The following is a 27,777-nucleotide window of genomic DNA, read 5'->3' as shown; positions in this document are numbered from 1 at the left end:
CATTCCAGTGGGGGACAGCAGCAGGACTGGTAAAAGGAGACAGGGCAGGGCCGGTCCCTTCGAGCCACCGCGGTGCGTCTGGAAGGCTCAGAAGACAGAGTCCAGAGCAGTATGCGAGGCTGAGCACTGTGTGTCCAGACGCTGGCCAGTGGACACACACATCCTGACAGACACCTGGCAGTGGGCGGGGGCTTCCTCCTCTGCTCTGCACCCGTCCCCCGGCTGGGGGCCCCCAAAGACCCGCTGCTAGCCCCTCCCGACCATCTGGGGCAGAAGGAGCTCCAGGGAAGCAGGCGGAACCCTGATGACTGGGCCGTGGACGCGCATGGTGGGGCGCGCGCACGGGCAACAGACTGCAGCAAAGCCGTTCTGAACCTCTGGCCACTGTCGTTAAGACCTCGTGTTTGGTGTTTTGACTAAAACTGGACCAGGAACAGTGTCTCCTGCGAGACCCGGCCTGCTGGCACCCACAGTGCCCGAGACCCCGGGTGAGGCAGCAAGTCCACACTTTCCTGCCCGAGGAGGATGCCTGCCCAGCACCGGGAACCGGGGGGCTGAGCTGTGCAGGGCTCAGGTGGAGACACACGGTCTCCGCAGAGGACGTGGGGGTGGCTCAGGAGGGACCGCAGGTACCTGCTCCTCCTGCTGCCCAGGCTGGGATGTGTCCGCCCATCGCCGCCAGGCCGCTGCCTGTCAGGACGCGACGGGAGACCCAGGACAGATGACAAATGGTGAAAACTCACTCACAGCCAAACAAGGAAGAAACTGCCCCACAGTCGCTAGCTAGAAAAGGTGTTTTCCTCCCATTTTATTTGATAATACATTTTCACAGAAACATGATATTATTTACAAATATACAGGTAAGAGACTGCTGGTCAAAAATCTTAAACTGAAAATGTCATCAAAAATTAATTTACAAAAACCACCAACTGCCCAGGGGAGTCCTGGGGGAGAATGTGGACGGGTCTATGTGCGCGGAAGCGTCCTGGCTCTCCAGCCCCTGCAGCCCGGGCGCTGGGCGAGCGCGATGCCCGCGTCTCAGGAGGCACTGGTCTGCATGTTCTTAGAAGCGGCGAGCATCGCCCTCACTTTGGCCATGAGATCCTGCATGGAGAGATGCACGGGGTCCCTGTGGCTTCCCGCTGAGACCCAGCATGCGGACGATGGGTACAGGAGCGCCCCACGAACATGTCGGTGGGACAGCCTGGTTGGGGACACCGCAGCCCTCCAGCGTCAGTCAGGGCCCACTGGCAGGGGCGAGATGGGGGCGCCAAGGGAAAGCCAGCCTCCTGGAGAAGGGGGGTGCGACTTTACCTGAGTTATTTTGCTCTGCACGGAGGAGACAATTGCCGAGGAGATCTGGCCATCTTTTTCCTGAGAAACTCCCCTAATATGAACAGAGAGAGGTCACAGTCTTGAAAAACACTTAGACGTGCTGTCGTTAACTGTTACTAGCGTGTTTAAAGATGCCAATGTTAGAAATACGTATTCTGCGTTCACGTTTCATGTTATAGACACTTGAAATTTTTTGTAAACTGTAGCCTAATGCCAAGAGCACTTCCCATGAACACCCTGTGAGCCACGGGTAGTGATGACGACAACAGGACAGAAGTGGCGGAAGCCGGAGGTGCTCGGACTGGCAACCCCGTGAGGTATGCGCACTCCAGGTCGCGTGCCTGACTCTGGCCTCGGCGGCCACCACACACACTCCTCTGTACCTGCAGAGCCACGTCTCAGGTTGCGACCCAACCTGGGAGCTGGCTGTGCGCCTGCTACCTACGAACCCATCCTCTAGTTTCGGGGCCCGCGACCCACATGGACGAAGGCAGCAGGTCTGTAACCAACAGTGACAGAGCCTCACCCCTGAACCAGTGGCTCCGGAGCCCCTGCCCAGCTCTGGGTGGGTGGGCAGCAGGGGCATCTAGTAAATGCTTCCTGACGGCCACAGGCATCGAGGACATGTACATCCGTGCCACTGGTAGGCTGCTCACATGACAGTCAGCTGTGGACTCTGATGTTCGACCCCTGACGCCTGTGGCCTAGGGTGAGTGGGGTGAGGGGGCTGGGTCCCGCTCACCACCTACCCCAACGCCTGCCGTCTCCGGGATCACGCCGGGCTCTGCAGCTGGGGCCACGCCCGCCCCAGGCGGCCCTTGCTGAGGACAAAGGCGCCATTGTTGGTGGTTTCAGAACAGCTGTGGTCACACCAGGCACCATTTCCCAGCGGATCAGACAGTGGGGAGTCCTCTAGCCAGCACCTGGGGGGGGGGGCAGCTCACCCCAGAGACCACCACTGAGAGGGCCGCTATGCGGGGACTCCTTCTGCTAGAGCCAGGGCACCGGGGGCAGCTTCCGAACCGGCGCTGCCGAGGTCTGAGCCCAGTTCCGAGCAGCTGCGTGCGGGGAGCCCAGGCCAGGCTCAGGGTGGGCTTACCTGGAGCGCTCCTGGCTGGAGCCCCGACTCTCCACGGGAGAGATGCTGGCCGAGTGGGCCGTGTGCCGGCGTGTGGCCTGCTTGCTCGGGGATGCCGACTGGGATCCAGCCTTGGACTCGGTCCGGGACCGCGAGCGCCTCTTCTTCTTCTTCTCGTGGGGGCTTCTGCAAGGAAAGTGGCTTCAGACCAAGACACTGCAGACTCTGCAGGAGCAGTTTCGAGCGTCTTCCCAGGGCCAGCTGGTGGGGTTGGCTAACTCCTTTTGAAAGCTGTGCACGTTTTACTTAGCTTGCAACTGACAGATGCAGCAAGTCACACACTGGAAGGAAGGAAGCCCGTCCCCCTCCCCAGTAGGAGGTCTGTCCCCCGTTTCAAGAGGCCTATGGGGTTTGAAACGCGGTCAGCACTTTATCTGCATTTAAAAAACCAAAGGAGGGGCGCCTGGGTGGCTCAGTGGGTTAAGCCTCTGCCTTCGGCTCAGGTCATGATCCCAGGGTCCTGGGATTGAGCCCCACATCGGGCTCTCTGCTGAGCAGGGAGCCTGCTTTCCTTCCTCTCTCTGCCTGCCTCTCTGCCTACTTGTGATCTCTGTCTTTCAAATAAATAAATTAAATCTTTAAAAAAAAAAAAAAAAAAAAACCAAAGGAGAGTCACCAAGCACCGTTCATGCAGCCTGTCTGTGTCGATGCGAGGACGACTCCTCCTCGCACGACGTGGGGAGGATCCCAGCTGGGGCCGTGCGCACGTACAGCCGCTCCTGCTCCCTGACCTGAACTCCCCGGGACTGCAGAGCCCGTCCCCGCTCACCCAGCAGCTAACAGGGCCCATGTCCCCCTCCAGGGCCCTTGGTCCCTCGTCCCCTTGCAGACACAGCCTGCTCCCCACACTCCAGCTGGCAAAGCTCCAGTGCACACACTGCCTTGTGACCCTCCTGTGACTCCCCAGAGAACATTTCAGAAGGAAAAGGAACATATATGGGAGGCCCAGATGGGCACCAGGCCTCCTTGCTCGTGGCCTCTCTGCTTCCTCTGGAAACGATGGTCACTGCTGTTTGGAAACTATGCCCCCTCACACATGACAGACAAGTGACCGGAGGCAACCGAGTACTTGCTGGGGAGTCTATGTGCGGTCAGTGCCGTCGTGAGACCCTCCCATGTGCCTACGTGGGTCCTGTGGGTGATGGGACTCACGACGGTAGGCACCTGCGTGTCTTCACGAGCATGACGGCCAGGGTCAGCCCACATGGCCCACTCTGCTCGGCGCCTCTGAGAGGCAGAGCGGCTCCCAGACCCTTCCCCACCTGGGGACCCCACGGCCTGTCCACACACCCGCACGCACTGCCCCCGGGCTCCCCACGGTGCTCTCGCGCAGAGGCCCATGTGCACACCGAGGAAGTCGTCGGACACTCGGGCATGCCGAGGAGTGTGCGACCTGCTGCCACGACTGTGCTCTCTCCTGGGCGCAGACGTGTGCACTGCTGCCCACTGTGGCAATGACAGATCAGGTCCTCCCAAGGACGAATGTTGCCGGCAGGTGAGTGGCGGGAAGGACCGTGGGGCAGTGGGGCCAGTGCTCGGTGTCGCAGGAAGTGGCCCGCTGCTCCCGGAGCCCCATGACCCCATTGCTGGTCCCCGCTGCGGCCACCCCGTGTTGAACCTGAAAGAGGCCAGCACGCTCGGCTGCTCTTCGGAGGCCAAATCTGGAGGCCACGTCCGTGGACTGTTTCGTGAACTCTGGTCACCGCCGGCTCCTCAGTCGGGTTGCTTCTAATGGACACGGGCCTTGGCAGAGACACATGCGACGAGCGCTCTCCTCCCTCTGTGTGGGGTTCTCCGCTGGCGGGGACCTTCCAGGAGTGCGGGACCCTCCCCGAGCTCAGCTGTGTGCCTGCGGACCGTGTGGCCGTCCTCCCTTGCGACAGCCGGGACAGCCAGCTGCGGGAGCGAGGTCCAGGGCAGAGCACTCGTCCCGACCTGCTGGGCGTCCCTTCCGCTTCAGGGTGTCAGCTCGTGACCTCCCTGGGAGGATCGAGTCCGGAGTGGGCAGGAAGCGTCCCCCTAAACCTGCTCTTCTGCGAGACCGCGGTGCCCACTCCAGGTCCCCCTATGCACACACGAACGTCCTGTCCACCCATGGAGTCCTGCCGGGGCGGCACGGCGTGGACAGGTCAGTTCAGGGAGAAGAAACCTGAGGGACGTCAACCTTCCATCCACAAACACGGGCTTTCTGTGTACTTCCGGTTCTGAGATTTCTCAAAAATGTTGGTGGTTTTTAGTGTAGAGAGAAGTTGACATGGATATGGTTATGGTTACCTTCCCCACTGTTTCAGGCTGGATTGCGGAAGGAAACACTTCCTTTCCAGTCCTCCTGCCTTTCTACCCTGTTCTCGCCCCGCTGTCTCGGCGGCCGGCTGCTGGTCCTGGGGGCGGCCAGTGCACCCCCATCCCCGCTAGACGCTTCCTCCGACTCCCTTTGCTCAGGGCTGTGTCTCCTTTTCTTTTTAGTGAGTGGGTGAAGCATGTGTCTGACAGCTCTCCTGCCTCTGCCGGGACGTCCTGGGACTTTTCTCCCTGACTCTGAACAGTGACTTACCAGGGTTGCCGGTGGGCGCTAACGGACCCGCAGTCCTCAGACCCACTCGGCTGGGACGCGTCTCCTTGCACTATGCTGCTGGGCGCCGACTGCAGACGCCCCGTGGGTCTCTCCACCTCTGCACCTGAGCATTTTGGTCTGTGAACACACACGCCCTTCTGCACATGTGCACGCCCCTCCTGACACGCCCGCTGGCCTAGGTCTGCAGGAGCCCCCGCCACGGAGCCTCACACCGTAAGCTGCCAAGTGTTCCCGTGTTCTTTCAAGATGGTCTATAAACTGGTCTCTCCTTGCCCTTGAACACTTGTTAGAATTTAATGATGGAAACCATCTGGGTCTGGAGTCTGGTGGTTTTAAATGGTACATAAATTCTTCGGCAGACACGGTTATTTAGATTATTTCTTCTGGTGACAGCGTGGTCACTTGTATCTTTCAGGAATTCGTTCATTTCACCCAAGTTGCCAAACTAACCAGAAACAAATTTCCTTATTCTCCTTTTAATGTCTGTAGGCTCTTTCACTCTTGATCAACCTAAAGGAAGACATTGGTTTTTGACCATTTTCTTTTCTTTTTTTAAAGATTTATTTGACAGAGAGATCACAAGTAGGCAGAGAAACAGGCAGAGAGAGAGGGGGAAGCAGGCTCCCTGCTGAGCAGAGAGCCCGATGTGGGACTTGATCCCAGGACCCTGGGATCATGACCTGAGCCGAAGGCAGAGGCTTTAATCCACTGAGCCACCCAGGCGCCCCTTGACCATTTTCAAAGAACCATTTTTCAGTTTTACCGTTAGTCTGTTTCCTACTTTCTCCCCTCCTCTCTTTAAAAGAGGCCACGTACAGACGACACACAGTGTCACACTAGTTTCCAACCTCCACGCGAGTGTGTGATACTGTGCTTACAAGTGTAGCTGCCCTCTGTCACCAACAACTCCGACTGGACTCCCTGTGCTGGGCCTTCTGTCCCCAGGACGCCTTCAGCCCACGACCTCCTGGGCCCTGGTGGTGGCAACCAGTTTGTTCTCTGCACTGTGGGTCTGCTCGTTTCTGCAATTCCACAGACGAGTAAAATCCTGTGGTAGTTGTCTTTCTGACTTATTTCGCTCAGCACAATACCCTCTAGCTCCATCCACATCACTGCAAATGGCAAGAGTTCATTCCTCTTCCAGGGCCACGCAATATTCCCTGGTACAGACCGTGCCTTCTTCATCCACTCATCGGCCAACAGGAGCAGCTTCTTCGAGTTCAGCTGTTGCAAATATTGCTGCGATAAATAGATAAATACGGGCGCACGTGTCGTCTCCAGTCAGGATTTTCATTTTCTCTGGGTAAATACCCAATAATGACACGACCTGATTGTAATTTTTCTATATTTAACATCTTGAGGACCCTCCATGCTGGTTTACAGAGTGGCTGCAACACGTGCATTCCCACCAGCAGTGAAGCCACTATGGTAACCTTCTGCCCAGTTTTAAATTGGATTATTTTTGGTGGGGGGAGGTGTTGAATTGTATCAGTTCTTGACAGATTTTGGATACTAGCCCTTTATCTGATACGTCATTTGCAAATATCTTTTCCCATTCTGTCGGTTGTCTTTTGGTTTTGTTGACTTTTTCCTTTGCTATGCAAAAGCTTTTGATCTTGATGAAGTCCCAATAGCTCATTTTTGCCTTTGTTTCCCTTGCTTTTGGTGATGTTTCTAGGAAGATGTTGCTAAGGCTGAGGTCACAGAGGTTGCTGCCTGTGTTCTCCTCTGGATGGATTCCTGTCTCATACTGAGGTCTTTCATCCATTTTGAGTCTGTTCTTGTGTGTGGTGTAAGCAAATGGGTCCAGTTTCATTCTTCTGCATGTAGCTGTCCCGTGTTCAGCACCATTTATTGAAGAGACTGTTCCTCTTCCACTGGACGTTCTTTCCTGCTTTGTCGGAGATTAGTTGACCATAGAGCTAAGGGTCCACTTCTGAGCTTTCTGTTCTGTTCCATGGATCTATGTGTCTGTTTTTGGGCCAGTACCATGCCGTCTCGATGACAACAGCTTTGTAACAGAGCTTGAAGTCTGGAATTGTGATGCCACCAACTTTGTTTTTTTTCCTGATTGCTTTGACTAATCGAGATCTTCTGTTCCACACAAATTTTAAGATATGCATTTTTCTATTTTCCTGATTTCTTTTTTTTTTAAGTTTTTATTTATGTATTTGGCAGACAGATCACAAGTAGGCAGAGAGGCAGGTAGAGAGAGAGAGAGGGAAGCAGGCTCGCCGTGGAGCTGGATCCCAGGACCCTGAGATCATGACCTGAGCCAAAGGCAGAGGCTTAACCCACTGAGCCACCCAGGCGCCCCTATTTTCTTGATTTCTGATCTTACCTTTATTATTTCTTTGCTTCTACCTACTTTGGGTATAATTTGTTATTTTTTTAGGTTCCTTTTTTTTTAAAAAGATTTTATTTATTTTTCTAGCTTCTTAAGACAGAAGATTAGATCATTATTCTTAGACCTTTTTTCTTCTCTGATACAAACATAAAGCTACTAACTTCCTTCTAGCCAAATGAGCCCACAGATTTGGCTGTAACATTTTCACTATCATTTAAAAATATCTTTTTTCCCCCGTGATTTTTGTATTTGACCTATGGGTAATTTAAAAATGTATTAACTTCCCAATATTTGGGGATTTTCCAGGTATCTTTTTATAGATTTTTAGACTTGCTGCCACATGGTAAGGGAACATAGTCTGCACCACCTGAGTCTCCGGGGACTTCCAGAGCCTTCTGCAACAGCACAGGAGACAAGCTAGCACGTGGCTGTGTACAGTTTCCATATCTGCACGGTCTGGTTGTCTGCCTGTCCCTAATTCTCTCAGTGTTGCTTCAAGTATTTTATTTCTTCTTCTTACTATTTTGTTTTATTCATGTGTCAGAGCAAGCGAGAGAGCACAAGGTGGGGGAGCAGCCCGCAGAGCAGGCAGGGGGAGAGGCAGGCTCCCCGCTGAGCAAGGAGCCCAGTTAGAAACTGGATCCCAGGACCCTGAGATCATGACCTGAGCTGAAGGCAGACGCTTAACTGAGCCACCCAGGTGCCCCTTCTACTTAGTGTTTTTGAGAGAAAGAGAAAGAGAGCGTGAGAGAGTGCGCACACACGAGTCGGGGCAGGGCAGAGGGAGAGAGAGAATCTTAAGCAGGCTCCACGCCCAGCACGAAGACGGCCATGGGGCTTCATCTCACAACCCTGAGAGATCAGGACCTGAGCTGAAATCAAGAGTCGGAAGCTTGGTGGACTGTGCCACCCAGGCGCCCTGCTGCGAGCATCTGAAAGTGCTTCCGCGGGGGGCCCACCCAGAGGAGCCCGTCGGCATGAGGCTGGCCCCCCTCCGCTTCTGCTGAGCATGGCATGCTTCTCTCTCCTCATCTTTTTAACCTACTTGCACACTGAAAACCTCTCTGCAAGCAGCTTAGCATTCGGTTTTGTTGTAGCGCAGTCTAAACCCTCTGCCCTCTCATTATTCTCCGTCTGCCCGCACTCAATACACATGTTTGCAAGGGCTGTGCTGAGTCTACGTTCCTCTTGTTTTCTGTTGTCCATTCACTCTTTTTCCTCTCCTTCCCCACTTTTTTTTTTTAAAGATTTCATTTATTTACCTGAGAGAGAGAGACACACACAGAGAGAGAGAGAATGAACAGGGGGAAGGGTAGAGGGAGAGGGAGAAGCAGACCCCCCGCGGAGCAGGGAGCCCGATGCGGGGTTCGACCCCAAGACCCTGAGATTATGACCTGAGCCAAAGGCAGAGGCTCAACCCACTGAGCCACCCAGGCGTCCCTCTTCAAGCAATTTTAAGGTTCTGCCTTATGTCCTCTCCTGGCTTTTAACTCCTTTTCCTTGGCAGTGGCTGCCCAAGGGAACGAAGACACGCGGGCTTCGCTGACGAAGTACACTGTGGATGGGCAACATTTAGCATGTAAGAGCCTGCCACGGCGGGTGTCACTTGATGCTCACAGATGTGCCCAGTGTAGCGCTAAGTGAAAGCGGTCCGTGGCCAACCAGCCCAAGCAACATGTACTATTCACTCTAATAAGAGCACGGGTGCCCTGCGAGGTGTGCTGTGGTACAATGTGGCCATTCACATGGATTCTACTCTTTAAAAAAGTTCACTGTAACCACATCTTGATCTTCAAAAGCTCAGTACAAGGAACCAAGGATCCTTGGACAAACAGCGGACCCCCAGGCTGGGGCAGGGAAAGCACTGGCAAGGCCTGGAATATTTGGGGCCAAAAAGCAACAAAGTGCTTCAAGAACCAAGGGGCCACATGTGGGGTGAATGTTCGCTGTCAGAGTGATACTGGAAATGGATTCACACGGCACCAACAAAAACACAAACCCTAAACCCGAAGTCCACAGAGACACAAAAGCGAGGGGCGTGTGTCTTCTGTAGAGAAGACAGAATTTGAAAGGCACCACTTGGCCGTGACCACTGTGCAAACCAGTTTTGCGTCAGTGAACGCTAAGGCCAGTGGGGTGTTCGCGTGGCATGTCGGTGCCATCACCTGATGACCTGTGTGGGGCGTGCAGCGTCACTGACGATGGGACAGGCAGCTGGTGTGACACAAAGGAAGTGACATGTCACTCTTGTGGAGCTCCTGCCAAAATGTTTCCCACCAACCCACCCACGGTCACGCAGTAAGACAAGTCCAAGTCACGGGACACACAGGCAGGGGCAGGAGAGAGGTCGGGAGGGAAGGAGAGGCAGCCGGAGAGGATGACCCTGCTTAGTCGGGCTGACAAGCCCACATGCACGCTCCCTGCACTGTTTTCAACGGTGAGTGTAAAACTATCTGGTAAACCAAAAAAATTTTGAAACAAGAAGTCAGTGAAAGGGGCACTCAGATCAGCTTGTAGAGATGATCCTTCAACTCGAGGGGGGTGGTGAACGGGCCCCCTGCTGCCACGGGAAAGGAGTGGCTTCACCCCTGCTCTGCGTGGAAGGCTGCAGGGGAGCGGTGACTGCTGGGTTCACGGGCTTGGACCTGTGGCTGCACACGTGCCCTCTCCTGGCCCCACTGGACCCAGCATAGCCTCCCACTGCCTGGGGTCAGGCGCTTGGGGGAATCCCACCCGACCAGGCAGGGAGCGCAGCTCTGCGGTCAGTGGAGCTGTCACTTGCTTCGCACAACTCATTAAAGCTCCAGCGATCAAACAAGTTCTCACGATTCCTGACAGAACCGCCGCCTTCTCCTGAGACGGCTCCTTGAAAGCAAAGGTTAATTTGAGGCCAAAGCCGGAATGCTTCTGTGGGGAGAGATCTTTTGTTGCAGAATTAATTTTAGACCATGCCCTTTACATACACTGGAGGTGACAATGAATTTCAAATGTTCAACAGTGATGAGGGCAAGGAGTACAACAGGAAATGGACCTGGAGCCCATCATGCTGTCCAGGCCAGGGCGGGTGCCACACGTGGCAGCAGGGCCTCGGGCGGAGCGCACTCGGCCTGTGTGGCGAGCCTATCTGCCGGCTCTGCCGCCTGCACCCCTGCGAGGACTCCGCGGCTTCCAGAGAAAGATCACACTTCGCCAGCGAGCAGACTGCAGGCCCCCTTCCCTATTAGGAACGTCTTTCCAGAGCTGCGGCCGCGATGAGCCCCGCTGCAAAGGGGCCCCGGAGGCTGCTCAACCTGTGTCCTCCACAGACAGGCAGGACCTGGGGAGGGCAGGGCCCCTGACACCTGTCATTCAGGTGTGTTGTCTGGGAGGCTCAGGAACCCCGAGTGTCCCAATTCACATACACGCGGAAGCAGTCACGAAACCGGAGCAAAGACACGCACAACCCCCTGCCCCCCGCCTCCTCTGGGCAGGTCTGTCATGGGGAGAACGATGCTCCTCGTCCAGCTACCTGAGCTGGGGCCTGGGCTTGCTCCCATGCAACGACATGAGAAGTAAGAGCTCTTCCCTTCGGGGAGAAAGGAACAATGAGTGATGGGAGGCCGTGGGGTGGCAGCCCCCATGCGAGATGATGCCCTCGCAGTGCCCTATGGCTGAGATGGAAACACCTGGCAGTGGCCCTGTCCACCACCATGCTCCTGGCAGGCGCACCAGCAGGCCCCAGACAGGCCCACATGGCCCAGACGTGTCCTGTCACGGGGGCAGGGTGCCAGGACTTTCCGTGCTATGACTTGGTGGTGCTCTCTCACTGGAGGGGCTGGGGATGCTGGCGGGCCGGGAGTCGGAGGCTGGGGCCAGGCGTCCTGGCTGAGAGGCCTACCGTAGTGGACGCGGCAGCGGGTCTCTCTAGCGTCCCGCAACCATGACAGCCGTCAAGGGGGTGGAGGGTGGAGCTCTCTGCTCTCAGCCCGGGAGGACTCTGTGGCCCTGTCCACAGCACCTGCTAGCCCGGGAGTGGAAGGGACTCACTTGGGACTCGAACTTCTCCTCTCCTTTCATCTGTGTGTGTGGGTCCGGCGGGGTAGCTAGACTTAGGGGCTGGTGCTGGGCACTGCCCGATGCCACCCCGACCCCAGGGACACAGAGCTCCCTCTGCAGTCAGCTCCAGGACTAACAGAAGATCTGCTAGGGGCTGAGCATCTGCCGAGGGACGCCTCCCTGGCTTGTGCCAGCCCTCAGGATACACGTTCGCATTCCCGGCAGCACAGACTGTGTCTATGGACTCAGTCGCCTACCTGGACCGGGTCCGCTTCCTGCTGACGCCTGGGCTGTTACTCATCCGGTAGGCAGTGGGGACACTCCTTTCTTCCCTCCGTCTCTCGGGAGAGTGTGCTCTTCTCCGAGGGGACCGGGATCGTGACCTGGGCAGAGGAACAGAGGAGTTTTAGTCCATGTGGCTGGCAGGCAGGCGATCACGTCCATGCTGAGGCAGTGATGGGCCTCATGGGTCTGCAGGTGCCCGACAGGTGCCGCCTCTGTGCTTCTGGGGGGCAAAGTAGTGTCCCCCTCCCCGGCCTCACTACTCCACTGACACAGAACTGAGTCCAGACGCAGAGGCAGACAGAGACTCTGCTCCTAGTCCAGAACACTCAGCACACTGCCGCCCAACGTAACCAGGGCACAGCACGCATGAGGCTGGTCCGAACGGCCCACAGCACCAACGCTGCCCAATTCCAGGGTTGACCAGGTGACCAAGTCAGGCCTGCAGTTTCGCATCCTCCTTCTGCCTCTGCGTTCTACTGCCCTCAACCATTTTTAGCTCACAGACCTCTTGATCCAAATGACACAAGGAAAAGCAGTGATACTCAGGCGAGCTGTTTCTATTTGTTCTGAACACTGGCAGAAGGAAGAGAGCAGACGAACCAGAGCCACTACTTCGAACCCTCTCTCGTTCACGCCCACCGCATGGCCTCGTGGCGTGAATGATGAGCCGGCTGCAGCAGTTCAACTCCCAGCACACCACCTCTCAAGATAATTTACATTTGGGAGATGCCCTGGATTAAAACCATCCTTTAAAATATCTCATTCTTCCTTCTCAGGTTCCTGGAGAGACACTCGCTCTATCCGGGCAGAGACCTCGTCCACTCAAGGCAACCAGTGCTCAGAGCACCGACTGCAGACCCTCACCACTGGGGGTCAAAGCCCTCCGAGGAGGGTCCTGTAATGACACGTTTAGGATTCTCCTTTTTTGTTCATTCAGTGAAATTACTGTTTTAAGAAGACAAAGAGTAAGCAGAAATCTGGACAAAAAACCAATTTCTTTTCATTCTGTTTCTATGACAACCCATTCAAAAATAATATAAAGAGCAGTTTGATTTTGCCATAAAAGATTCCACACCGAACCATTTTAATTACACCCCCCCAAAATAACATACACTGTTGTTCCAAACATCAGCTTATCATCACAGTCCCTGCTCCTGCGTCACAGAGAGAACCCCACATTACTCATGAGAAAGATCGGCCGTGAACGGCCCCAGGTAAAACCGTCATCGGCTTCGTCTTCTCCAGCACCACTGCGTTCTGGCTTACGAAATGGTGTTGATGGTTTTTCTTCCAGACCTCCCAATATTTACAAACTATGAGGGTGAGGTCCATCAGACACCTCGAAATTTTACCGGGTTTCCCCTCCAAAGAGCTCCAGGAGTCGGGGAGAGGAGCTACTAACAGCTGCTGTGGTCAGTGCTCCCACTGGGCGAGCGTGGCCCTGGGGAGGCTGGGGCCTGCAACACAGAGGCACACACTTTGCACTGAGAATTCAGGGTGCCGGCTGGGGTGGGACCAGAGCCTCAGAGAAAGCTCTGCATAATCAGACCTCTACACCCGTGGAATGCTCACGCGGAGAACGATACACTCAATAATCAGGAAACGTGCATTAGTTTTTAGTGCCTGCGGATTCCTAACTCTCACACAATACCACTCTGCAGTGACCATTCCAGGTCTCTGAGGGGAGGTGGCTGTCCCCAGTAGATGTGGAGTCGTCTGGGAAAGTAGCCCACTCAGTACCAAGGGCAGTAAGCTTCGTCTTACTTAGGTTTTATTTCTTTCTTTATTTTTAGATTTTATTATTTGACAGTGATCACAAGTAGGCAGAGAGGCAAGCACAGGGGAGGGGGGAGCAGGCTCCCCACTGAGCAGAGAGCCCAATGTGGGGCTCGATCCCAGGACTCTGGGACCACCTGTGCGGAAGGCAGAGGCTTTAACACACTGAGCCCCCTAGGCCCCCCCTTAGGTTTTATGTTAATGAAAGAAGCACTGATATTTTAATTCTGTTAATAAGGCAGTTAATACTGGTATCACAACAACGCCAGAAACAGGAGCTCCATTTTATAAGTAAATAACCTGCGCGACGGGGCTCAGACACTTTTTCTTGTGGCTCATAAATAGCAGTCTGCTTTCAGATAGTGGCGGAACACGGCTCTTCACCTGAATGACAGTGCTGTTTGCAAAAAGCTTCTTTCCTTCTGTGTTTAACCACTGAAAGCAACCCCTGCCCTGTTCCCTCCACCGCTCTGGAGCAGCTCCTGGCGGGCGTGGGGCAGCAGGGTCCAGTGCTCACCGGCCTGAGCAGCCAAGAGCTCCTGCAGCCGACCATACTCCATCCTCCGCCCAGGCGGCTCCCAAGGGGCCAGATGTTCCCACACCGCTGTGGATGCAGAGAGCCCGCAGGCATCTGCTGGGTTAGGGTCTGCTCCATAGAACGGGGAACCCCTGGCCCTCACCTGCACGCTAAACACTGAGCGTCACCTCTTGGGAACCCTGTGCAGGATGAGGAGACTGTATGAATGACCATCATTACCCCAATTTTGCTGGCATAAGTTGTTCCCGAATATTAACTCTGACTTAGAAAACGTGTTTCTAAGGGCAATTGGGTGGCTCAGATGGTTAAGCCTCTGCCTTCGGCTCAGGTCATGATCCCAGTACCCTGGGATCGAGCCCCACATCAGGCTCTCTGCTCAGCGGGAAGCCTGCCTCCCCCTCTCTCCCTTCCTGCCTCTGCCAATTATGATCTGTCAAATAAATAAAAAAAATCTTGAAAAGAAAAGAAAACGTCATTCTAATCCCTAGCTCGTCCCCAAGCAGAAGTCTGGAGGGAGCTTGGGACTGTGCGGACGCTGCCCCCAACACTGTAAACAGGGCACAGAGTTCTACCTGGAACCTGCCCCCATTCGGCCTCCCCTTAAATACTGACGAGCCGATGGACCAAAGGCCGAAGGTGATCTTCTCTAGCGTTCTTCAAGTAAGCTTCATTTTAAGCTTTAGAGTCTTACAAGATTTTAACAACACCTAACTATTAAAGCTCAATTTTTAGGCGATATGCTAATGGCCTGAGTACTACTTCATTCCATTTATGGCAGAGAACCTGGTGAGAAAGAAGCGGAAAGCACAGAGGGGGCATCTGGGTGCCTTGGTCGGCGGAGCCTCTGACTCTTGATTTTGGCTCAGGTCCTGGTCTCAGGGTCGTGGGATTGAGCCCCGCGTTGGGCTCTGGCCAAGCGCGCAGCTTGCTGGTTTCGCTCCCTCCCTTTCTGCCCCTCCCCACCTGCGTGTGCTTTTTCTCTAATAAATAAATCCTCACCAAAAAAAAAGAAGGAAAAAAAGTCTTACATTTCAATTAATGTTGATTTAAAACACACTAAGCACTATGCGGTAATCGTTATGCTTTCTAAGAAGCAACATACTGATTTCTGAAGCTCAAGATTACTCTATGGCCCGGCTGCCTCTGGAGACCCAGGGCCACTGACAGCTTCAATGAGCTACGTACTCGGACCGGAGGCACGCGAACGCCACTTATCTTCACACGGAGATCACTGCTGCTAAGAAAGGGCCTCTAACCCTAACCTTCCACGCCTTACAAAACACTTCAGTAATTCAATATGTAAAAGAAAATACATTTCAACCACAGAACTCTATAAGTACAAATACTGACAAATAAATGTGCCTTTTACTTGGAGGTGGCAGCAGTCTTTCTGAAATAATCAAGTCGTGGGGCACCTGGGTGGCTCAGTGGGTTGAGCCTCTGCCTTCGGCTCGGGTCGTGATCTTGGGGTCCTGGGATCGAGCCCCACATTGGGCTCTTTGCTCAGCAGGGAGCCTGCTTCCCCTCCCCCTCTGCCTGCCTCTCTGCCTACTTGTGATCTCTGTCAAATAAATAAATAAAATCTTTAAAAAAAAAAAAAAAAAAAAAGTTTATAAAAAAAATAAAATAATCAAGTCATGCGTCAGGCCTAGAACAGTCTGACAGGTCCCTTACTGTAAAGGGTAGCGCTATCTGAAAAGACAGTTAACAATGATGACACTGTCTTTTAGCAACTTCAAGATCTGGTTAAAAATTGAAGTATTTTTCACACATCCAGATTCAATTACTAAGAACACCAGTGTCTCCTGGTTTAAACCTGCTGCAGTGTAAACCCACTGGGGTCATCCGAGCTGGCAGAGCCTGGACTGAGAGAGCAGGGGCGGCCGCCCGGGGACACACACCACATTCCCAAACGGAGCAGACGCGCGGCTGTTAGCCACAAGCCCAGGCAGGACTGCCCTGGGGACTGGCGTGAGCCGCATCTCCTCTGAGCAGTCCCGGGGCTGTGGGACAGCTGGTCTCTCCTCTCAACCCCGCGGCCCTGAGCTTGGCGGGGTCTGGCTTCAAAAAGCATCGTTGCCACACGTGATTTTTCAAGGCAAAACATCACGGATTACCAAACACTTGGAGGACTTTGTGTCACGATATAATTTTTATGATTTTATAACGAAGTGCACTTTGCCCTGATATCCTATGAACTGCCAATCAGAGGCCGGAGGGTCTGGCTGCCTCAGTGGACGGAGAAGTCAGCCCACGTACCCACAGTCAGCTGGAAGGAGCATGGAGACACTCAGCCACCACAACTGGAACAGCTTGAGTCATGAAAAAATCAGCTCTGGTGACAGGTAATTTTAACTGTAGGTCAAATTAAGGTGAAGCTGGCAGTTTGCCATCGCAGAACTCAAAAGCAGAAAATTTTTAACTTTTTCTTATAACTCAAGGTTACACACTAAGAATTAAGATTTTGCTTCTTGCACTTGTCAGCATTGAACATACAGAAAAATATAAAATATACTCACATATAAAGTATGGAACTCTCAATCTTTTTTAAAACAATGATTTAGGGGCACCTGGGTGGCTCAGTCAGCTCAGGTCACGGTCTGGGGGCTGCGAGACAAAGCCCCGTGTTGGGCTCTGCACTGGGTGTGGAGCCTGCTTGGATTCTCTTTCCCACTCCTTCTGCCCCTCCTCTCCCTCTCGCAAAAAATAAAAACCAACAACAATTATTTAACAAGTATTAAAATAGGAACACCTGGGTGGCTCAGTCAGTTAAGTGTCTGCCTTCCACTCAGGTCATGATCCCAAGGTCCTGGGATCGAGTACCGCATCGGGCTCCCTGCTCAGCTGGGAGCCTGCTTCTCCCTCTCCCTCTGCCCCTCCCCTGCTCATGCTCCCTCTTGTGTGCTCTTTCTCTCTCAAATAAATAAAACCTTAAAAAAAGTATTAAATGACATATAAAATGCCCTACTCTAATAGAGTCAATTAAAAAGCACATAAAACCTAGAATCTCGCAACTCTGAGAGTCAGACGAGCGTTGCAGCTGTGACGAGAACAAGCTGGGGAGATGCTGGCGGCCACCTCTCCCGCCCCCACAGCTGGGGATGGGCTACACTTGACGCTCTACGCGTTGAACACTCAACGATCAGAGCATAGCTCGAGGCTTGCACGGGATGAGTTTCGTCATTGCCTGTCCCCAAGACGAGGGGTCAGGGGCACCTCACAGTCGCCCTTGTTAAAGCCGTGCGGTTAAGGACAATGGGCCAGAATTTACCAGGCACGCTACAGCTCAGAGGGCTGGTGTGGGCTGACAGGACTTATGTCCACTACACGGTACCATTTAAGAAACTCTCTCAAAAAGAAACTTTAAAACATTTTGATATTTACCTACAAATTCCAGGGAGCTTCCAAAAATTGAAATTCTATCAGCAAAGTTGTTCATTTAATCAAAGAACAGCAAGGTGTGTGGGCTTGTGTCTGGGTGTGCATGTGTGTGTCTGTGTGGGGGTGTGTGTGTTAAGACAGAACTTCTGAAGAACGACCAGAATCCGACACAGCCGAGGATCAAACGTGTTTACATGAAGAAAATGCAATTTCACTGCTGCCGTACTTGTCAGGCCTTTGAGGTCTGGTGTGGCTAGAAACAGGGACATACTCAAGAGAGGCGGGTGCGTCTGAGACAGGATGTGCTGGTCGCGCGCTTTCCCAGGCAAGGAGGTGGACACGCATCAGCTGCAGAGGACAGACGCGGTCCCAGCAGGCCGAGCACTGCGCTGGAGAGGAAGCCGGCGGACTCCACTCGACGCCGAGTAATGGGCCGCAGGCCGTGATGCAGGGTGTAAAGGCAGAGGTTTTAAACCTGCTGCAAGCCAGCTGTTTCAGACAGAACTGCTTCCCGGGGCAGTAAATTCTGCGACCCTTTAAGGGCCTCGGCTGTACCTGCGGCCTCAAGTCTTCACCTGCTCTCACACCCGGCGGTTAAGGGCGCCTCTTGTGGGCGGGCAGAAGGGCAAATGGACGGAGGGAAGAGACAGGTGCCGCCTGTGTGGACGCTGGACAGGAGACGCGCTGAGCCCCGTCACAGCATGCACACGGGCAATTAGCACGGGAAAGGCCACACAGACAAAACGAGACACCCTGCCCCTGTGGGTTTTACATACTAAACAAACCCGCTAAAATTTATATAAATCTGTTCTTAAAAAACCTGGCTGTAGCTTTAGAAATCAAACTCCGAGACAACCTGGAAAGATGTCACTGGGGTTTGCAAGCTGGCCCCGCAGGGGAGCTGTCAGGAGGGCTGCGCTCACCCCTGCTGGCCCTGCTGCTCTGGGGAAGGAGGGCCCAGCGCCCACGGCAGTCCTGCGCCACGGGAGCCCTGCACACCCACCTGGAACGGCGCGCCGTCCGATAGGCACTGGGGAGACAGTGCTTTGCTTTCGAGTGGGACCTGGGTCTGGATTTGGAGGACGAGTGGTACTTGGGGGAGCGCGACCTTGTGCGAGACCGCTTTTTGTGCTTCTTCTTCTTCCTCTCCTTCTCCTCTTCCCTCGGCGGGTCCTTGCTTTTGCTGGAGGGCCCCTCCGGGGGCTTAACGTCTGAAGTGGGCAGAGGTCTACCTCCAGCCAGTAGCGGACAGGGCACAGAACTGGCTTCCTGGGGACAGAAGCAAACATCGGGGTGTTAAGAGGAAAAGCAGGACATTTCAAAACGCGCACACATAAAATTTCAACGTTGGGGCCCTCATACCATTTAACACACCAACACCTCTCAGAAAGGAGCACATCTCTTTCTACGGCTCTAAAACATCGCCCTGGTCTCCAGGGAAGTGGCAGATGCCAGGAGTATACGTGACAGTTTCCCAGCCTGTGCTCATTCACCAGCCCCAGCCGGCGGCACTTGACCTCATCAAGGGAATGTGGCAGCAAGGACACCGAGGTAGAAAAGAGCCGTGCTTGTGCCTTCATAAATCACTGTGACCTTCCACCGACCGAGAGATTCTCAGACCTCCAACATCGGGCTTTTATGAATCTCTACACCAGTCTGAAAGTAATTTTTAAAGGAAGACCTGAACTAAGAGGTTCCTCTTTGATTTTAAGAACTCTGTCTAAAGAAAAAAACCTTCTTTCTTTCCTTCCTGTGCCTGAGTTGACGGATGTTAACTAAACCTATCGTGGCCATCATGTCATACACACCTCAGTGATCACGCCGCGGACCTCACACGCACAGTGCATGCACCAGTCATGCCTCAGGACCAGCGGGAAAACACGGTTCTCACGGCAGTCCTCACCCAGGCAGCCCCACAGGCACCAGCCAGTCTGCATGTGCTGATCCAGCACGGTCCTGTACTCAACACACTGTTCACCATAAACCCCTGCATCCACGCGAAACACACAGAGGTGATGCACCCTGAGGCCCCATGGCGGGAAGGCCCACAGGTGGACAAAGACGGGGAGCCCGTCAGCTGCGACCATCATCCAGGGCAATGCCAGTTCTAGCAATTTCTTCTGATGAGTCAAGTGTGCACGCTGCACGCCCAAGGTCCCATACCACACCACTCTGGAACGACCACGACCTGCAAACCATGCAAACGACCCTCAAGGGCACTGGTCGCATGTGGTGCAGCCGGACGGTGAAACAGTGCTTAGCCTTTAAAAATAAGGCAGTAATCCTATGTCCACCGACGGTCCGCATCATAGTGTAAAATATCCAAGTTCACAGACACAAAACAGAACAAACCCCAAACCCACCCAAACCCGAACCTGAACCCCAGCTCACGTGCTGCCTGCCCTCATCCCCAAGAAAGGTCCTCGATGCACTCTAACTGAACACCACACAGACCGGGGGACACCCCGCAACTCTGCACTTGAACATCGGGGGCATCCGAGGACCCAGCTGGGATGCTCCGGGGACAGCGCGAGGCGGGTGCTGAGCCTGAGGGAGGGGTGTGCCTGCGGGGCAGGGCCCACGGAATCCTGCAACTGCTCCTGTCCTCTCCTTGGGTCCTTGTGGTCCACGTGGACAAGGCCCACTGGATAAGGGGACAGCGCTTCCTGCTAAAGCCACAACCCCCCACAGCCACGTCCCCACCTGCTGTAGGGGCCTGAGCTGTCACTTCTGAAGCCGAGCGCCCTGCACACTCGGGAGGCAGAGACGCCCAGACCCGCCCACAGCCCGGTCGCCATGCCAGGGCAGAAGGGCAGGCTCAGTCACAGTCTCATGCAGACGGTGCCCCCCCCACCCGGTCCCCGCTCATGAGCAGGTGCCGGCACCAAGCTCAGAGACATGCCACCTGGAGGTTTTCGGGCCATGCCCGTTCTGCACTGAAAGGACAGTGGGGGCTGGGGGATGTGCTTCGGGCGCTCCAGGCACAGGCCCAAGGCTCTGGTTGTGCAAACACAAGGGCAGGGTACCTGAAGGCCTCTCAGGGGTGTCCCATCACTCACTAAGGGACAGGTGTACATCACTGACCTCTCAGCTACCCTGGGGGGATTCTTGCTACACAGCGAGACAGGCCAGGGAAATTCAAGAGACACTGAGGGAAGTTTCTCAAAGATGCACAATAACGACTTGGGCCGTAAAACTTTTCCAGAAAATGTAAGCAAAATGTTTGGACAAGTACAGTAGACACTTGCTCCCCTACATGAGAAAATCCTGCCTGTGTGGGCAACGGCCCTTCCTGCCCCCTCAATCCATGAATTCCAGAGGATGCTCACTCTACCTGAGCAGGGAACAGACCAGAACATTCCAATTCCCTGGTTGCTGTGCCATGCTGAGGGAGATGCACAAGAGCCCAGTTGAGCTGTCCAGGATTCAGGTCTGAGTGGGTGATGAGGTGAGTCAGGGCTGAGAACGTAGCTGGCTAGGGGATGCTGTGCCTGGAGTGAACCCTTGAGCCCTGAGGGAGCTGTACCACGCTCCCAGGTCAGAACAACAAGCACCACTCTCTACTGGTTTTGTTCAGCCAGGTGGGGGCAGTGGGGTCGGTTCCTGACCCTGTGCCATCAGAGCCTGACTGCGCAGCAAGGCGGACTTTCAAACCACTAGAAGGCAGACTCAACAGCTCGCTAGCCGTGTCCTCTGTGCTCGGCCGCAACAACGGAAGCGTCTGTATAGCGGCCCGTACACGGCGGTCAGCTACTGGCCACGTGCGGCCAGTGCGGCTAGGGACCTGGAGTTTGAATTTCACTTAGTTTTTAAAAAAGGTTTTATCCATTTATTTGAAAGAGACCGAGAGAAAAGGAGGCAGAGAAGAGTGCGAGTCGGGGGGAGGGCAGGGGCAGAGGGAGCACTAGTCCCTCTGGAGCGGGGAGTCTGGCACGGGGCCAGATAGTGACCTGAGCCGAAGGCAGGTGCCCCAGTGACTGGGCCACCCAGGTACCCCATTTAATCTTTATCAAGTTAAATTTCAATGACTCCGGGTAGCTAGCGGCTACCATGTTGGGTAGTGCACGCCTTGAAAACACCCCTGCACACGAATGCTGTTTCTGCCTTACTCAGAGTCTCCACTGCCTTGCCAGCTTGAATGGCACGTACCAGCGGCCTGAAAGACAGCCCTCCGCGGCTCCCCATGCCCCACTCTGGGTTCTGACGGCGCCTGGCCCAGCCCTCTGTGGCCACGATCAAGGACAGGCCAACGGGAAGACCTGCGGGAGGCATGGCCCTGGGTGTGCAAGCAGACCGGCAGCGAATGAGCAGAGCTGCATTCCTGGGCTGGAATGTCACTATTCCAGCAACAATGAGCGAAGCACAAATCAGCAGGGGGGAGGGGAGTACACGGGCAGGTCTGAGTGGCACTGGGAATTCAGGGAGAGACACTGGGAAAACTTAGTGCCCCCAGTTTAGGACACTGGGAAACGACACGAGCCCGTCCTTTGATCACAAAGAAGAACTTGCCAACACGCTGGCACGAACCCAACAACTATCATGTCCCGCCGTGAGGAAACGAACTGCCCAGAAGCAGATGAGCAGGTACCTGAAGACATGACCTCCCCCAGGAAGGGAGGCGGTGTCAGCTGTCAGAGTGGGGGAACCCCGCACACGCCGCAAGGTGTGACGGTGAGTCTGACGCGGCAGACTGAAACACGTCCTCTGCAGCTGCCCGTCCAGGGGCGCCTGGGGGCTGTCGGCGAAGCCCCTGCCTTCAGCTCAGGTCATGATCCCGGGGTCCTGGGATCGAGCCCAGCTTCAGGCCCCCTGCTCAGGGGGAATCTACTTCTCCCTCTGCCCTCTGCCTGCCACTCCCCCAGCTCGTGGGCGCATTCTCTGCCAGATAAAATCTTAAAACATAAATAAATAAATAAACCTGCTCATTTGAATCTCCATTTCCTTCCTGTCAGTCACATGTCCCGCGCAGCCCCCTCCCACGCAATCTGACAGCCGGAGCTGAGCGCCCATGCTGTTCTCTGTGTGTTCCGCTGCGTGGGCGCCGCTGGTCACCCGGTCACTCACGGGCCCGCACAAGGCTCCTGCCGGCCCTCCCGCCAACACAGCGGCCAGTGTGCACTCCTTCCGTGGAAGTGCGCTCGCTCGTCCGCGTCCCTTTGAAGCTGGCAGACAGCGGCCCGCACCTGTTCCTGCAGACCCCGGGGCGGTACTGATTGCTGCTGCCTCAGGCGGCGGCGCCCACCTCCCGCCCATGTGCATCCCTGGCCCCGGACAGCCCTCCCTATGGTGTCACCTCTCACAGGACCAAGGCTCCCCAAGCCTGGCTGAGACGCCATCTCCGCCTCCTGAAGGCCCAGGCACATCCACAAGCTCATCTGCTCGGCTGCCCTGCAGGACGACCCCGGGGGACAGATGCAACTGTGCGGTCACCGGGTAAGAAACAGGCTCCCCGTTCATCTTCCGAGGTGCGCTGGTGCCTTGAATACAGCAGAGGCTCAACCAACACTGGCTGATTTTTGTTCTCGCATCCCTGCAATCGCTTGCTGGCCCCATAAACTCGGCAGGACCATTACCTTGAACAAACTGCTGGCATCTGAAGGTGTCCTGAAACGGGCTGTTACCACGCGAATGGTCACGTGACAATGCAAAGGGGCTCAGATTTAGGATCGTTGGTTTCTCTTCACTCTGAACCAAGAGCACACCCCAAAACGAGCCATGTACATGAATTTCCGAGGACTCACGTACGTGCTTTTCTGTGCCTTACAGACTGCTCCACAATGTACTGCCCCATCTGTCCACGGCGATAATCCCGCTCTAGACGTGAGATCGTATCTGGTCATGGAAGACCTCTCTCCTGACGCGGTCAGCGGGGGGATGGGGCAGGCGTGTACTCCAGGTCTCTACAGTGAGCAGGAAGGTGAGGGACCTGTCGACATGCACTGTGTCTAGCTATACGCTCTTCAAAGTGAATTCCAAGGCAGCCAGACCACAGCGGACAAAGAGGAAAACCATCAGGGAAACTGGTCACAAAAAGCCATCCCCAGCGAGAGTCAGGTCGGCAGCCAGGAGAACATGTGGAGAGGCTACGGAGGCGGCCCTCGGGGGGCAGGGGCCAGGACGCCAAAAGCCCCTAAGAAGTCACTCGTGTCAGGACAGCTAATGTACACGAGCTAACGGAACAGATGCCATCTTTCCACCAGTCAAGACCGACAGCCACCAGAGCCTGTTGACAGCCGGCACCCACTCCGGTATTTTCACATCCCCTGGTGAAAGACAAAACCCGCCACAATCGTGTCAAGGGCTCACTTAGTAGTGCCTGAGATTTAGAAACCATTTCCACGGTCAGGGGCTCACACTATGGCTCTACTCACTGGAGTAAGTGCATGGGACACGGGAGCATGATCACAGCGCTAAAACCAGGCCAGCTGCATGTCGGCCCAAGGCTGGGGCAGCTTACGGGCTGGCAGCAGGTGCTCACACACGATAAACACACACAAGCACAAGCCTGACGGACACAGGGAAGAGCTCTGCGGGGTGAAAAGCCCGGCACGCACAGTAACGCACAGGCTGCCATCCTAGGACTGTGACATTTATTTACTTAAATTCTAAAAAATCATTATTAATTTATTTAACAGAGAAAGAGAGACAGGGACACAAGCAGGGGGAGTGGCAGAGAGAGCAGCAGACTTCCCACTAGGCAGGGAGCCTGATGCGGGGCTCGATCCCAGGACGCTGGGATCATGACCTGAGCTGAAGGCAGATGCTTAACGACTGAGCCACCCGGGCGCCCCGGACTGTGACATTTAAATCTATACCGTTTTCCCTTGAGAATACACAAGCACTAATATGCAGCATTCACATACAATGGGTTATGATTCAGCTTAAAAACCAACATCGTGACAGGTGACCCAAGCTGGTCCCGCCAATACCCCGCCTCCACGAGCCCCAAGGGCAGCCAGGCTGATGGAGACGGACGGCATGGGCGCCAGTGGCCCCCAGCCAGCGGTGCACAGGGCAGTCTCATTCGGGAAGGTACCAGGGGCCTGACGGTGGAGGGTGGGGACAGTGGCATGCGACAGAAGTGTACTCAGTGCCTCTGAATGGTGTGCTCGGAAAGGGTTAAGATGCCCAGATGAAGGTATGGTCATTTTACACAATAAAAACTACAATGAGTAAGAAATTGGTACTTCCCTAGGAATTATGAAACAGGAACACATGGGAAGGGAAGTGTGTGTTCCCCTCGGCGCCTTGCCCTTGCACATGAACGGTCTGTGTCACACGCACGTGGTGCTGTAATGGAAGTCGAAGCAGACGAGCTGCCATAAAGCCCTGCGGGGTCTCGAGCCAGGCCCTCGGAGGACATCCTGAGCTGCCCTGTGCACGGCGGCTCACACGGACCTGGGGGCCTCACTCCAGAGGGCCGTACCCAGGCCGGCGGGGGACAGGTGTGCCAGCAGCGGCGAGTGACGTGTGCACAGAGCAGCCCATGAAGGCAGGCTGACCCATCTCCAGAAGCTGCTTTAGGATGCAACACTTTCAAGTGGAATCTCACTTATGACAATTGCCAACATAATTATTTTTGTTTCAAAGCAATTAAAGACGTTTACTACCATCTGCTACTAGTGTTACATTTTTGTCGAAACAGTGTAGGAGCTACAATCTCTCCCACTAGGTCCGCAAGGGGAATGACCCAGTGATTTAAATAAGAAGCATCAACACTCATTTCCATGTATTACGATTCGGAACACTTTCTCGAAAACAAGAAAGGTGGGACTCGCTGTGCATGGATAAACAGGAAAAAAGCCCGAGTTGAAACCTATCTCGCATTTATAGGGAAGAATTCTGCTGCTGGGAGGAGGCCACACAGCAGACTGGGGAATGTGGCGCACTAACACAGAGTAATTCCGGCTGTGACAGAGTTTTCGCTCAAGCACAGCGCTGTCAGGAAGCACAGCTGTGACCATGTGACAGAATCGGCTCCAACAGCCCCACACACAAATGTCCATGAACTACGCCATCTACTCCACGCACACACGGCAGCAGACTGCAGGACGTGTGCACGGCCCCCTCCGAGCCCCCCGCCAGGAGAGTTCCAGCTCCCCAGCCCCCGTGAGCCACAACCGTCCCAGCGGAGGCATGTCGGCCTCTGTCCCTCTCTGACCGAGCCCCAGACCGACTCCTGACAGAGACAGCGGGCTTGGCCGGCAGCAGGAGGCAGGAGCCTGGAACTCACCATGAGGCTTTCCTCAAAAAACAAATACACCCAGCGGCTATGTGTGGCCAAAATCCATCTGGAGTCATGGCCCTAGACTCAGAGACGTCTGGGTGATCAAGAGCACAGGGCACCTTCTCCGTCACCGGGAAAGGCCTTTCCGAGACACGCTGGGGACCATGGGAAGCGCTGGCCTGAGCCTGGGGTTGGGGGAGGAAGCGTGGAGGGCTGGTCATGGCCGTGACCACGTCTGAGTTTGCTTTCGAATTCAAGTGCTAATGTTGACACGGACCCGAGCAGTCACTGTTCCGGCCAAATGTGTCCCCAGGTGGACGTGCGTCCCTCCCAGGGAAGCCCCGGCGGCCTCATGTGCTCGCGGGAGCAAAGGTTCCTGGCTGGGGAGAGAGGCCCGAGTCTCTGTGACCACACCTGGCACCTGCGGTGGGGGCTCCGGTGGGGGCTCTGGTGGGCGCTTTGGCCACGAGCTCCGGGCCCCCAAGGGCAGGAGGCCCACACTCACCCACTTCTACCCGGAATGCTGATGTGGACTTAACTCACCTCCACACTGAAAGGATTTTCCTCAACTTTTCCGACTTCTGCTTCTGGCAGAGGATTTTTTAAGGTCTGTAAAAATAAAGCTGCTTTCCTTTTACGTTCTGCTTGAAGCTGCTTCTCCTTTGACTCCTTAGACGCCTGGGCCAGCTTCTCTCTGGCCGCAGCCGCGAGTCGGTCCTCCAGCTTTTGCTTTGCTTAAGGAATAAACACAGAAGAAAGCAAATGTTTACAACACGTGGTCTTTTATACACACCTTGCTATTTTGATTTTCACAGGCAGCGAAAGGGTCATGAAATACAATGCAGTTTTCTAAAAGATTAACATAACCCAAATTTCGGGACAGACGAATCAGGCAAATTGAATTTTGAGAGACTTAGTTCAAAACGCTTATTATTAGTATTTCTAACGTTTCACCTTCAGAATCAAAGCCACAAACCTGATGGGACTGCACAGCAGGGAGAGCGGGGATCAGGGAAACCTCAGAATGCCACTAACCCTGGCCAGGGATGCCACGTTACAAGGTTTACTCCCAACACGTGGCTTGGTTTACGGCAGTCGGTGCGAATTCAGACGCACACACACAGAGCCGAGCCTGCCGAGGGATGGTGACTCGCACCAGGCCAGGTCTGAGTGAGGCATCCTCCTACGAATGTGGCTTCACCTGTGCACGTGTGTACAGAAAGCGCAGCGTACATGCTGGGGAGCAGAGGCAGAAGCTGACGCCGGCGTTAATTAACTATGTGAGTGCAGAGTACAGTGTGTTCTGGGGGCGGGTGGGAGGCCGGGGGAGCATCCTCACCAACGCCACTGGTGGTGCTGGAGCAGCTGGTGGCCTGGCCGGGGCCCGTGTCACCTTGAAGGGTCGGACGGGCTCACGGCAGGGCATCTCCTTGTCTGGTATAGCATCCGAGCTGGGAGCGCAGGCCGAGCATTCGGCCCAGGGCTGTGGTCAGAGCGCATAGGCCCCCCGCCCCCACGAAAGCACTCTGGGCAGACTCTAGAAACATGTTGGCGGGGGCGCTGTGTCTGCCACTTAGTGAAGAGCAGTGCTCACTGCTCTAACCAAGAACCTTCCTCGTGTACAATACCACCACTGGACTCCCCGCGGTTCCAGGGTCAGGAGGATAGAGGTCCCGCTGGCAGTCTCTGTCCTGCGGGCTGAGTGGGTTAAGCTTGTGTTTACGTACTTTTTCCTTCAAGAAGTTGAAAACATATGGACAAACCTTGCTTCGCTTCTAGCTCCTCCTGGGTCAGCTGAGGCCGCTTCTCCTCAACCACTACACAGGGTGGGGTAACTGCCAGGTTAGTGTTTGTAGCACTACTAGAACTTTCTTGGCCTTCTTTGCCTTCTTCATCATCATCACTGTCATCATCTAGCTTAACACGATTTTTTTCCAGGGGAAGTAGATCATTTTCTTTGGCCTTGATTGCAAAGCTTATCGGAGCAAATGAAGCTATTGAGAAAAGTGAAAACGGTGATAGACTTTTAGGTATCTGGAAACACAGAGCAGAAACCCGCAGGGGCCCCACCATCCACAAGCGCATTGGCCGGCGGGGTAGCGTCCCGAGTGGGGCCACTTCTTACATGGAGGGAGGTTCT

The 27,777-nt window shown here is 54.7% G+C and overlaps 1 protein-coding gene across 2 annotated transcripts in view; it reads right to left on the bottom strand.

Annotated features, from left to right (window-relative positions):
• Positions 1-793: 793 nt before the first annotated feature.
• LOC123953986 (splicing factor SWAP) overlaps positions 794-27,777 on the bottom strand; it is a 67,071-nt gene continuing 40,087 nt past the window's right edge. For both annotated transcript variants that reach the window (XM_046024498.1, XM_046024499.1), the window contains exons 12-18: positions 27,401-27,631; positions 26,181-26,371; positions 18,414-18,679; positions 11,688-11,813; positions 2,435-2,599; positions 1,315-1,387; positions 794-1,104 (exon numbers count right to left, since the gene is read on the bottom strand). In XM_046024498.1, coding sequence (XP_045880454.1) covers positions 1,039-1,104; positions 1,315-1,387; positions 2,435-2,599; positions 11,688-11,813; positions 18,414-18,679; positions 26,181-26,371; positions 27,401-27,631 — 1,118 coding nt within the window. In that variant the 3' untranslated portion in view covers positions 794-1,038. The remainder of the gene's footprint in view (positions 1,105-1,314; positions 1,388-2,434; positions 2,600-11,687; positions 11,814-18,413; positions 18,680-26,180; positions 26,372-27,400; positions 27,632-27,777) is intronic.

The sequence above is a fragment of the Meles meles genome, chromosome 12 (genome assembly GCF_922984935.1).
Source record: "Meles meles chromosome 12, mMelMel3.1 paternal haplotype, whole genome shotgun sequence".
Classification (NCBI taxonomy): domain Eukaryota; kingdom Metazoa; phylum Chordata; class Mammalia; order Carnivora; family Mustelidae; genus Meles; species Meles meles.
This window is presented reverse-complemented; position numbering and strand designations above follow the sequence as displayed.